Source organism: Carcharodon carcharias, chromosome 8 (assembly GCF_017639515.1).
Source record: "Carcharodon carcharias isolate sCarCar2 chromosome 8, sCarCar2.pri, whole genome shotgun sequence".
NCBI classification, from domain to species: Eukaryota; Metazoa; Chordata; class Chondrichthyes; order Lamniformes; family Lamnidae; genus Carcharodon; species Carcharodon carcharias.
The window spans coordinates 50,748,665-50,762,174 of record NC_054474.1 but is presented as its reverse complement, the minus strand read 5'-3'; the positions used below and the strand labels follow the sequence as shown (position 1 = coordinate 50,762,174).

The window sequence follows — 13,510 nt, the reverse complement described above, 5'->3', positions numbered from 1 at the left end:
TTCTGAGGCACTGTTAGCTAGGTTAAATTTGTCTTGAGCATCTCAATCTTACGTCTTAAACAGAATGATATTTGGATTTTATTTCTTAATTATTCAATTTTAGGTTATATTTGCAACACGCTGAAAGAGGTGCTGTTTCAAATTATGATCTCACTTTCCAAAATGTGCTTGAGCTTTGGTCAGTTGTATGCATTTAGCAAAACTCTTGAGGTTCTTTCTTGTTTTGAGGAAATGACAAGCGATTTTGTTTTGCAGCAGTGAGTAGTAGAATGCCTTCTGGACCGAATGCTTCTTCTCACACTACAACACCCCCTACTCCTCAGCCTCGTACTCAAACTCCCAGTCCAGTTGTTTCTCCTTCATCAATGCTGCCCCTCTACCCTTCAGTTGAAATTGATGCACAGGTAAATATTCTGTAAGCATGTAATGCACCAGGAAATAGCAAAATAGAAATTTATTGAACATATTTTTGAATTATACAGTATTTTAGATGCAGTTGTTAATGCTTGTGATACTAGAATTTGGATGATCATTTTACAAGATTGCGTGTCTCGTGATTGACTAGGGAAAATACTAGAATCAATAGGGACATGATTTGGGGCACTTAGAAAATGACAGAATAAATGGGCAGAGCTATCACAGATTTATGAAAGGGAAATGTTGTTTGACAAATCTGTATTTTTGAGGATGTGGCTAGTAGGGTGGGTGAGGGAGAAGCAGTGGAAGTAGTGTATTTGGATTTTCTTCTCAATGGAGTGCAGTGCAAGAGTTTATTGCACAAAATTGGGGCTTGGGGTAATATATTAGCATGGATTGAGGAATAATTAACCAATGGAAAGCAGAGTAGGAGTAAATAGGTTATTTTCGGGAAACTTGGTAATTTTCAGAGGGATCTGGGTGTCCCTGTATATCAATCACAGTTAATGTGCATGTACAGCAAGTGATTAGAAAAGAAAATGGCATGTTATATTTGAAGAGGTTGGACTATAATGGTGAAGTCTTACTGCATGTGTATGGGGCCTTGGTGAGAACACACCTTGACTATTTTGTGCAGTTTTAGTCTCCTTATCCAAGGAAAGATATACTTGCCTTGAAGTAAGTACAATAAAAATTCACTGGACTGAATCCTGGGATGAGAGGATTATGCTTTGAAGGAAGATTGAGTAGACTAGGCCTATCCTCCCTAGAGTTCAGGAGGATAAGAGGTGATCCCATTGAACATATGAAGTTTTTAAGGGGCTTGATAGGATAGATGCTGGGAGGATGTTTCCTCTTGCTCGGTGAGAACTAGAACTAGGGGTCACAGACTCAGAATGAGGGGTCAACTAGTTATGACTGAGATGAGAAATTTCTTCACTCTGAGGGCTATGAACCTTTCTAATTTGCTACTACGGAGAGCGGTGGGTTCTTAGTCATTGAGTATATTTAAGTCAGAGATCAACAGGAATCGAGGAATATGGGGATCATGCTGGAAGGTGTAACTGACGTAGGTGGTCAGCCTTGGTCTTGCTGAATGACAGCAGGGCAGCGAAAGGTGGCAATTGCCTACTCCTTCTCTCTTGCATTCTCTTGTTTTTATGCATGTTAATGACATTTTTGAATATATGAATGTGGGGCTGCTTCTGTATTATACAGTTGATTTGAACCTTCATTGCACAATGCATTGTCTTTCTACTTAGACCGAGAGCAACCACGATACTGCATTAACGTTGGCTTGTGCTGGGGGACACGAAGAGCTTGTTTCAGTTTTAATAGCTCGTGGTGCTAATATTGAACACCGGGATAAAAAAGGTATGCATTAATTTGCCACTTAGATCAGCTTTCATTTAATGGAGATATGCAAGACGTGATTTTGAAGCTGCTGTGTTCAGTAATGAGTATACTTTTTTGAGTACACATGCAACCCAAGTGTAATGGGGAATCTTATCCTTGGATAGTGTTGAGAAATAATGTATTAATTGCTTGCTGCACACTCTACGAGGATAAACCTGGTTGACTTTGGGAGGAATTGAAGGGTTGGTGTACACAGATATCCAGTGAGTGCAGCTCCATTTATCAGGAAGATTGTTTTCCTCACGAGTTAATCATCTTTAGTTTTTTTTGTCTGCCTTAAAATTTCTCAATTTTAAAAATATTTCTTGGGATGTGAGCCCAATTGTCCTTGAGTAAGTGGTGGTGAGCCGCCGCCTTGATTCGCTACAGTCCATGTGGAATAGGTATCCCACAGTGCTTTTTTTCTTGCCTGTAGCGGCTTGCTATGCCATTACAGAGGGCACTTAAGAGTCAACCATATTATTGTGGAGTTGCATGTAGGCCAGGTAAGGATGGTGGATGTCCTCCACTGAAGGACATTAATGAGCTAGGTGGGTTTTTTACTGCAATCCCAGTAATTCCCTGATCATTATTAATGAGATTATTTCATTCCAGACTTATTAATTGAACTTAAATTTCCTCAGCTGTCATGGTGGGATTTGTATCTGAGAGTATGGAGCATTAGTCCAGGCGAATGATTACTAGTCTGGTAACATTACCACTATGCTACTGTCCCTTGTGTTACTTGCTTTTGAGTAATTGGGATATTCATTTGCAGCTATGAATCTGACCACCATATCTTCTGTACTTGGGGATGGGGCAAGATAGGAAGCATGGGCCAAATATGTACACTTTCTTGATTTCTTTATAGCATGCAAGCATGCCATTTGACCAAACAGATCCATACAGGTGTTTATGCTCCACATTATTTTCTTTCCACCTTACTTTATCTCACCATGTAATCATATTTTATCACTTTCAATGAGCACAGAGCTGCCTTATAGGGCTGCGCAGAGTGAATTTCTTAACTGATCAACCAATACTCAGCAAACGTGACCACTTCAGGTGTTCTGCGTGTGTTACCAAGGGTCATTGTCTCCAGAATTGTCTATAGAAATCACCACTTTCTTTAGAAACAGCACTGGTTACTCATCTATGTAGTTTGGGGATAGGTTTGTTCCCTATATTTCTCGGTTAAAATACTGTATCGATTTCATCTATATCTATTTTGCACCCATCTAACCCTTTTGGAGGTAGAGAGCCATTTTCATTATTGCATTGCTAAGCAAATCTTAGCATTGTGGTTTGAGAAGTCCAGAGTTTATTATAACTAGATAGCTAGTTGGTAAAGAAGTATTCAAGCTCTCTGCTTTGTATGGAGGCTTACAAAATGGGTAAGTGTAAACTTCATTACTGATTGGCAGATGTGGATTATGGGGTCTCCTGTATATTAAATGGACATTTATAGGCTAAGTTCAAAAGTGAATTTAAAACACCTGTAAGATTGCAGCATTTTCATTCAAACAAATTAGTATTTTTAAAACATTATATAGGGAATCGTTATTGTTGACTAACCTGCCCTTAATTAATGTAATGGTCAGCAAAATATTGCTACCTAATTGAGGTGCGATGACCAATGTAAACAATTAGATTGTTATTTGTGTGCCTTGGTATTAAACCTTGCAGTATATTTATTCTCAGAACTGATCTAATGACATCCAGAAGTTGTTTACTACTTGAGGGAAAATCAAAAGAGGATCACTGCTTAGAAAAAAAGGTCCTACAGCAACCCAGCAAAGATCCTCTGTTTATATGCATTTGGTGCCCCCCACCACTGCATTGCTGAAATCAAGAAGTCGGAGTGGAGATCCAATTTTATTAACCACTCTAATGTCACATGTTGATCATTATATTCATTTAAATGTGATCTATTTAATTAGTCTGTTAAAATGCTTATCTATTTTTCTTCCCATTAGGTTTTACTCCACTTATTTTGGCTGCTACAGCTGGTCACGTTGGGGTTGTGGAAATTCTTTTGGACAAAGGTGCAGATATTGAAGCACAATCTGAACGCACCAAGGATACGCCATTGTCATTGGCTTGTTCTGGAGGAAGGCAAGAGGTAAGAAACCTTCCTGGTTAACTATTCTGTAATGGTGGTTAAATAGAAGTATAAAATGTCAGTGTTGTGAATATTCCTTGATTCATTTTATCAACCTTTAACCTCTATTGAAGTAACCACTAAGATTTTGAAACAATTGTTAAATAGAGAGCCAGCATAGATTTTAAAGAGGTCATGCCTGACGAATCTGGTTTGAATTTTTTTTTTGAAAAGGTGATTAAAATGATGGACTGAGAAATGCCTATGTATTATTTATATGGTCTTACAAAAGGCATTTGACAATGTCCCTGATAGACTTAGCTAAAGTTGAAGCCTGTGGAATGATGGCAAATTATTGACCTGGTTAGGAAATTGGCTGAGCAGAAGGAGACAGAGGGTAGGAATAATGGGCTGGCATTGTAATTTGTGGCATGTGATTAGGGGTGTGCTAGGATCTGTGTTGCGTCTCAATTATTCACCATATTTATTCATGACTTATATGATGGTATAACACATCCAAATTTGTCGATGACACAAATATGCAGTGTTGCATGCAATGTAGATGGAAACCTAAAATTAGAGATATTGATAGGTTAAGTGGGCAAAACTGACAAATGGATTTCAATATAGGCAAATTGGAGGTTTGTTAAAAGGAATTAACAGACTACTTTCTAAATGTGAAATATCCATCTACATAGATCCTAAAATGTCGTGAACAGGTAGAGAAAATAATCAAAAAGGCTAATGGAATGCTAGCCACTACATCTCTAGAGAATGAGAAAAAAGGAGGCAGAAGTCATGCTTCAGCTTTACAAAGCCCAAGTTAGATTGCACCTGGGGGGCAGTTCTGGGCACTACATCTTAGGAAGGCTATATTTGCCTTTGACGGAGTTTAGTCTAGATTTATGAAAATGTAACTTGGACTCCAAGGGTCAAATTATTAGGGGAGATTATGCAAACTAAGGTTGATGATCTTGGAAAATTTGAAGGTGAAGAGATGATTTTATTGAAGTTGCCAAGATATTAAGGGGAACAGATAGATGGATAGAAAGTATTTCTGCCGGTTGGGACGCTAGGACTGGGAGCCATGATCTAAAAATTAAAGCCAGATCTTTTCAGTCGTGAAATTAGGAAACACTTCTACACACACAGGTACAAGTTTGGAACTCTTTCACAAATGACAGTTGATGTTAGATCAATTATAATCTGTGATTATGATTTAAATCTGTGATTGATAGATTTTTGTCATTGAAAGGTATAAAGGGATATATGGAGTTAATTCACAGATTTAGCCATGGTCTCATTGAATGGCCAAACAAATGTTCCTTTGTTCCTAAGTTCAGTAAGCTATTCCCCTTGAGTATATTTTATGTAATTTCATCAGAGCATAGTTACAATGGTCTATTGCAATAATGGTCATTGATGGTCAACCTTTTGTCATGGCATTGATCACAAATGTTGATACTAAATTTCAAAGCAAGTAGAACCATAGGGCAATTTAAGTTTTTAGCTTTTCATAATTGCAGAATGATGATATAAACAGTTTAATAAAATTTTCATTATTTTTACTTTAAATTCATACCCAAACATTTTTCGTTTGTTTCTTGATTTAAGGTCGTGGAGCTGCTGTTGGCCCGTGGTGCAAACAAAGAGCATCGCAATGTTTCAGACTATACACCTCTCAGTCTTGCTGCTTCTGGCGGCTATGTTAACATCATAAAGATCCTTCTGAATGCTGGAGCAGAAATTAATTCCAGGTATTACAGCTAATAAATGGCTTGATGAAGATCTAGCATGTATACCCAGAAATGTTCCATGTTGTCGTCACGTGGTCAAAATATCTGACTGTCAAGTAGAATCATACCTATCTCTTGATCATTAACCTTTGTTTCGATGTTGATCTCTTATTTAAAGCTGAGGTCTCAACAGCATTGACTTCAATCCATCTATTCTCTCCCCAACCCTGCAAATGTTCTCACCAAAAATTAATAAAATGAACATAGAAATATGTAGATACAATGGGCCTGAATTTGCTAGAGTGTGCCTGATTAGCTAGAGTTTTGAACTGAAGAGATCAGAAAAAAATGTTTTGCCTTATAAGTTGCTGGAAGTGCGAACTCGTAATGGCTGAGCAATGGCATCTGGGCACCTGTGACCTTGGGACCAACAGGATCAAAAATGTATCTCAACCAATGTGATTTTAAAGATCGAGAAATCAACAGAGGAAAGACTAAAGAGGAGGGCTAATTAGAGTGGGTGAATTCAATGTCAAATCATATACAAAGGAAAATAAGGGGGGAAAGAAAGATTATATTAAGAGTGAAAAAGAGAAAGGAAAGGTGAAAATGATTTTAAAATGTTAACATTTTTAAAATCTCCAACAACAATTCACGACCAGAAGGAATGAGACTCCACACTTCTAATTGTTTACTTTCTGGGTTAGAGATTGATTGGCCATCAATAAATGTAGTGTCATTTAAAGGGTGCTTGCACTATTTGTAGCTAGATTGATCTTACTGTGGTGAATTTAGTAGGCAACTAATTTGCCAATGCAGCAACGTTATGAACCTTAAGAGGTTAAGCACAAAATGCTGTTTTTTGTGATGTTAACAGTGGAGTGATGCAAATCGTCCAGAAACTTGTGACAGTTCACAGGGCATCTTCTCCTTGCCATAAGTTGCTGGCTAATTTGCACATTAATAACAGCATATGTCATTCACCTGTTGTTTGATTCATCAAACTCTGGCTCTATAAGAGTTAATTTTAATGCATATTCAGATAAGCAAGTGTCAGCATAAGACAGCATTATATTAAGTTCAACACAGACACATTGTAGATATAATCAGTATATTCTTAAAATGGACTGTTTGGAAATAACCATTACATGACTTGCCTGCATGAATGGGGAGATTCCTTTATATCTTCCCTCTAATTTTCAAGGTGATCACAAAGGCAAAACCAGAAATTATTGAGATGACTTTTAATTACTTGATACTGGCCACAACCTGTCATTTTCTAATGTGTTTTGATCATGACTTGGGACAGCTACCAGTATGCCCTTGATGAATTTACTTTATGCCTATATGGAAGTATTCCAAGTAAAGCATGAATGCAGTGAAGTTGTTATATTTTGTTGACATTTAATTTCAAAATGCATTTGAATTATTCAATGTTTGAGCCCAGTTTCTTAGTCTGACGACATTATATGCTTTGTATGAATGTCAGTGTATAAGGTTGCAGTTAATTTGATAGGCAACAGGGAAAGAAGCGCAAAAGAATTAAGGAATTTTGATTTAGTTTTAGCTTTTCAGCTTCCTTTCCTCCCTCTTCCATCATTTTTAATTAAGGGTTTTCTCACCAGTTAGGAACCACCTTCAGACATGCTCAAGTGCTAATTTTGCTATATTGTCCGTGTCACAATGCAATTTAAGCAGACTTTGTAAAATTCATAAAATGTTTATTCTGTTGCAGGACGGGAAGCAAACTGGGGATTTCTCCTTTGATGTTAGCTGCTATGAATGGCCATGTGGCATCAGTGAAACTGCTGCTAGATATGGGCTCTGACATCAATGCCCAGATTGAGACCAATCGAAACACTGCCCTAACTCTGGCCTGTTTCCAAGGCCGAGCAGAAGTTGTCAGCCTGCTGTTGGATAGGAAGGCAAATGTTGAGCACAGAGCAAAGGTAATACCATTTCGTTGATTATTAAAACAAATGTGTAAAGGACAACCCCTGCAAGCTTAAAATATATTATACTAAAAGATCAATATTTTAGCAAGTATATTTGACTTCAGTACTCCCCTCACTAATTTATTTCAACTATATACAGCACAGGTTGCACATATTCATTTGATTATAACAGTTTCTGATTATTTTTGGAGCTAACTGCAATTAATTTTGTTTGTGCGTGAACTTCCCTGTCAGTGTGACTCTTCCTGTAACACTTCATTTTGTTACAATTATTATGACCTGAATCTTCTGGTTGGCTTGTGGGGGCGGGCCCCGCTCGCCAACGCATTAAATGACACGCAGTGGCGGTGGGCGTGCGTCCCGATGTCACCGTGCGTCATTCCGACCTTCAGTTCGGCGGGTGTGCACTGAAATTGGCTGCGCACCCGCCGAACTGTCAAAGGCCTATTAAGGCCATTTAAATAGCAATTGAGATAATTAACAGGGCTGCCCATCCAACCTTAAGGTTGGCAGGCAGGCGAAGAGCACAGGCGGTCTGAGGTTTCATGAAGGGTTTATAAATGTAATAAATTTTATTAAAATTCATTGACATGTCCCACCTCATGCGACACTTGTCACATAGGGGACATATCTGAATAATTTTTTCTATCTTTACTTCGCTTATGAAAAATTGAAATAATTTCCCTGAGGCGGCTCTGTGCCACGGAGATTTCTGCGCTATTTCACGTGCATGTGCGGAACAGCACAGGCCCTGACTCTCTCTCCTCCCTCCTCATCCTCATCCTCCTCCTCCACCTCCTCCTCTCTCCCCCCCCCAAACCCCCAGGGAGTGCTCAGTGCTTCTGGGTGCGTGTCATGCTGGGCGGGCCTTAATTGGCCCGCCCATGTAAAATGACAGCGCACAGCCGATTGTGGACAATGATCAGCTGCGCGTCCACCCGACGGAGAAAATTCTCCCCATGCCACACTGCTTCCGTTGTATTTGAATTCGTTTCACATATCCCGTTAACTTTATTGCAGTGGTAAATCAGGCTTCTTTGTTTAGACCACTAGACTATTACATGGTTTGTGGGTATGTACTTTCCTCTGGTTGGAGTGGATCACAGTCTTCAAGTCCCAATTCGTTTTGCTGCACTCCACTAATCCTGCTGCTTCTCATTCAAAGCTAGGGTCACTAGCTGAAGTAGCAGGGAGAACACAAATCCTGTTTTCCAACTCAGTGCTAGGGAACAGGCAGGAAATGTGGAAACTAAGGAGTGCAAGCAGAAATGAAAGAAGACTTAATGAAACACAAGCAACAGAAGTGGGACAAAAAACAAACCAGAGCTATAAGGAATACAAACTTGGAGTGAAACATTTTTAAAATGAAAAGTAAAGCTGTACCTAAAACTTGGTCTAAGAAATAGGTTTTAAGAAGTGTCTTCAAGGAGGAAAGTGAGACAGAGAGGTGCAGGGAGGAATTCCAGAGCTTGGGTCCTTGGCAACTGAAGATATGGCGACCAGTGGTGGAACAATTACGATTGGAAACGCACAAGAGGCTAAAATTAGCAGAGCGCAGATATCTTGGAGGGTTGTAGGGTTGGAGGAGCGAAGCTGTAGAGAGATTTGAAAACAAAGATGAGAATTTTGAAATCTAGATATTGCTTGACCAGGAGCCAATGTAGGTCAGTGAGCGCAGGGGTGATAAGGGAACGGGACTTGCTGTGACATGGGCAGTAGTTTTGGATGACCTAAGTTTACAGAGGGTAGAATGTGGGAGACCAGCCAGGAATGTGTTGGAACAATTGTGCCTAGAGGTAACAAAGGCAGGAACGAAGGTTTCAGCAGCATATGAGCTGTGACAGGTGGAGTTGAACGATGTTATGGAGGTGGAAATAGATGGTTTTAGTGATAGTGCAAATACATGGTTGGAAGATCACCTCAGGATCAAAGATAACAACAGGATTGCGCACAGATTTCGGATTGTTGCCAGGGAGAGGGTGGGAATTGGTAGTTGGGAATGGAACGGGGTCTAAAAACAATGGCTTGTGCCTTTCCAATACTTAATTGTAGAAGATTTCTGCTCATCTAGTACTGTATGTCAGATAAGTAGTCTGATAATTTAGCAACAGTGAAGAAGTCGAGAGAAGTGGTAAGTTATGGTTGGATGTTGTTTGTGTGATGTAAATGTATATGTACGTAGAAAGATGTATGCTGGAAGCAGCAGTTAAACACCAAAGTGGATCCTGTGCCAAAGAAGATCATTGGGAGGGGAGAGAATGTGAAGAAGAATTGTAGTACCAGCAGTGGGAGGGTGCTTGAGAAGATATGAAACAAGATACCCTTGGGCTGTTGGGTGGTTTTCAAAATATCCCTGTCAAAACTTCTGTTCTGTTGTTCTTAGTCCAGTTTCCACTTGGTTGGGATTGTTTTTAAATTTTGTAGAATCTTACATTTTGTAAAGTCTGCACATCCTGAAATCCTCAACTTCTGGTGGAATGTGGTTAGAAGGTAGCAGTTAATTGGACCAATCTGGACAGACATAACTTGACCTCTATTTCTAAGTCATGCATTCTGTCCTTAATATTTTCATCAGGAATATGGACTTAGGAATTTAGTGCTGAAGAGCTTCTACTGGATGTGACAAGTTTATGTAGGCAGCTTTGAATAAACTTGTGTACATAGAGATTTATAATGGAAAAAACTGAAAAGGTTTGCCTATTATATATATCAGACTTGAATGCTGTGAATTGACAAACATCTTTTGTTCACAAACGCCAATTAAATACTGAGAAAGCACTGCATTAAAATGCTCCGTCATTTGAAGTACTGTTCTTCACCTGTAATACTAAAGAGTCCTGTCTGCCAGTTCAGGTAGATGTTAACAGTCGTGTGACAGCACTCAGAAGATAATGAGGGAGGCCTGGTGCTTTGCCAAAATCCCTTTCTCAATTACTACTAACTAAATAAATAAATAAATTGGTCATTCGTCTTGTTGTTTGTGGAACGTTGCTATTGCAGCATGTCTGCTGTACTCATCTACATAAGTCACAAAACTTGAAGCACTTCAACTGTGAATTATTTAAGGTGTTTTTGACGACTATATAAATGGTTGTTTTTAAGACTTCTAGGATAGCACATTGATCACTTGCATTCTATATAGTGGAGCATGTTAAATATTTAGGAATTATTCTAAAACCTTTTTACACCGCAGAAAAAATTGATGCAATTTATAAATGAGCAATTTAATCTGTTTATATTTAGACTGGTCTTACACCTTTAATGGAAGCTGCCTCTGGAGGATATGCTGAGGTGGGGAGGGTTCTGCTCGACAAAGGTGCTGATGTCAATGCACCACCAGTGCCTTCTTCACGTGATACAGCTTTAACCATTGCAGCAGATAAAGGTCACTATAAATTTTGTGAACTGCTGATAAACAGGTATTTTAATCATTTGAATATATTTTACTCAAAATGAGTCCTTATAATATGATTTCATTAAGGTCCTGTGAGAGTACAGTCAAAATCATTGATTTTTGTTTGAATTCTGCAGAGGGGCTCACATTGATGTTCGCAACAAGAAAGGTAACACGCCTTTATGGCTGGCAGCAAATGGTGGGCATTTTGATGTGGTCCAGTTATTGGTGCAGGCTGGTGCTGATGTGGATGCAGCAGACAACAGGAAAATCACACCTCTTATGGCAGCTTTCCGCAAGGTAAATTTGTGGTCTATTCACCACCCAGCCGCACCCCCCCCACTCCCCTTCCCCATATTTTGACTGTTTAGTAAAATAAAGAATGCGTACGTTGTGACCAGCATAAGCCACTAAGAGCACCTTCATTTAGTCCTTAACATTACCATTAACACCCACTTCGTCCTGTGCCCATGACATCTTTGTCAAATTTCACCTTAGCTTCCACCTATCCCTGACCTGTTTTGTTCCACCCCCCTGTTAAACAGTGTGAAATCCTTCACATTTCTACTTCTCTTTAGCTCTGAAGAACAGTCATACAGAGTAGAAATTTTAACTCTGTTTCTTTCTCCATGTTGCTAGACCTCCTTAGTTTTTCCAGCATTTTCTGTTTTTACTCCCTGACCTGGTGCCCGTGAGCTTTTTTAGTCTTGTTCTTGGACCACTCTATTAGCAATGCTTCTTTGTTATGCATTAGCTGATACTAGCCTTGTACTTAGGCCCAGGGAAGACAGGAGCTGCATGTTGCCTGCATGGTTACTCAAAAGGGATACAATCCTAGTGGTCTTTCAGACTTGGTTGATGGCTTAATCATTTCCCTGCCAAGCTTAAATTATATTTTAAGAATGAGAAACACCATAATGTTAGGTGATTTCACTTGCACAATATTTTGTTGTCACTTGGTAGTAGAGCTTGAGCATTACTAAACAAAAGAGACATGCTGTCGAAGCTCTTTGTGTTGTACTCATCAGGACAGTCACAAGAATACCAAATCTCAAAGGGCACAACAATTTATACTGCATGAGAAGAGGGTGCTGATTGATTGGCAAGTGGATTCTGGTAGATGTGTTGCTATAGAGATTGCACCAGGGAACAGTTAACTGCTACGCTTTTGTTTAAATTCAAACCAGACAAGTCAACTCTGGTCAAAGCATTGCTATGGAGAATGAACCAGGGAATAGCTGACCCCTAAGCTTTTGTTAATTTGAAAAAGGTGCAATGCGTGGACATATTCTTTTTGTTTTCAAAGGATAGGACCCTGTGTGTGAATATATGTAGCTTCTAGCACGCATAAGCGAGCAACACTGCAAGCCTGACAATTTTAAATTTGGTTAGTGTAATTCTTGGCACAGTCAGGATTGTTTAAGTGTTGTCCAGTCATGGAATCACATCTAATGTTGGACTCTGTGTTCTGCAAGCACAGGCTGATTGAGTACGGTCAATACTTTGCCTGTTGCGAACAGCCTGAGGGACATGCTGATTGTTATGATTCACCAATCATTGGGATATATGGCCTACATACCTGGTATCACACCGGCACTGAAATTCATATGCCACATTACTCATTTGTGTGATAGGTAGAAGATCTTTTGGCTTGACGGCATCACCCTAGTAGTGGAGAATACCATCTGTGTTGTTACTGCATAATAGCAATGTGAAACGGCTAGCTTTATCTGTTGCTCAAATTTTTGAAACACCTTGCCCTTCAAGGATAACCTCAGGTAGACTGGGCAGTTTTCAGGACCGAAGTGGTGGCCTTAAGCCCATTTGTGAGTTTGAGAAATATACAAATTGTACAATATACATATATATGAATGGCCCTAGAGCTGCCACATTTGGTCCTGAAAAGCATCCAGTCTACCTCAGTTTACCCTGGAAGGGTAAGGTGTCTTAAACCGTTGAGCCACAGATGAAGCTAGCCGTCTCACACCGTCGTTATGAAGCCGCAACACGTGGTTATTCTCCACTGATAGAATGTTGCTGTCATGCCAAAAAGGCATCCTGCCCACCCCACAAATGAGTATTGTGGTATATGAATTTCAGTGTCGGTGATGCCAGATATGTAGGCCATACGTTCAAATGTCAGGGGGATTGCAACAAACAAGATGACCCTTCAGAAGTTTGGAACAGGCAAGATACTGACCATACTCATCCAGCCATGCTTGCAACGCTCAGAACGCTTACTAAACAATCCTGATTGTGCTAAGAATTACACTAACAAGCAATTTAAGATGATCATTCGGGCTCACAGTGTGGCCCATATAAGTGTGCTAGAAGCTACACATCTTCATACACGGGGCTTATCTTTTGCAAACAAAAAGAACATGCCCACGCCTTTTTTAAGTTAACAAAAACTTAGGGGAAAGCCATTCCCTGGTTCATTCTCCATGGCAATGACTTGACCAGAGTCGACTTGCCTGGTTTGAATTTAAACAAAAGCTTGGCAGTTTAACAG

General features: G+C 39.5%; 1 protein-coding gene across 12 annotated transcripts in view; it reads left to right on the top strand.

Moving 5' to 3' along the window:
• ankhd1 (ankyrin repeat and KH domain containing 1) overlaps positions 1–13,510 on the top strand; it is a 200,145-nt gene that overhangs the window by 148,863 nt on the left and 37,772 nt on the right. For 9 of the 12 annotated variants that reach the window (XM_041192971.1, XM_041192975.1, XM_041192966.1 and 6 more), the window contains 7 exons: positions 256–404; positions 1,680–1,791; positions 3,789–3,934; positions 5,528–5,670; positions 7,385–7,598; positions 10,848–11,023; positions 11,136–11,298. In XM_041192971.1, coding sequence (XP_041048905.1) covers positions 256–404; positions 1,680–1,791; positions 3,789–3,934; positions 5,528–5,670; positions 7,385–7,598; positions 10,848–11,023; positions 11,136–11,298 — 1,103 coding nt within the window. The remainder of the gene's footprint in view (positions 1–255; positions 405–1,679; positions 1,792–3,788; positions 3,935–5,527; positions 5,671–7,384; positions 7,599–10,847; positions 11,024–11,135; positions 11,299–13,510) is intronic. The other 3 variants (XM_041192973.1, XM_041192974.1, XM_041192963.1) reach the window with 1 other exon arrangement.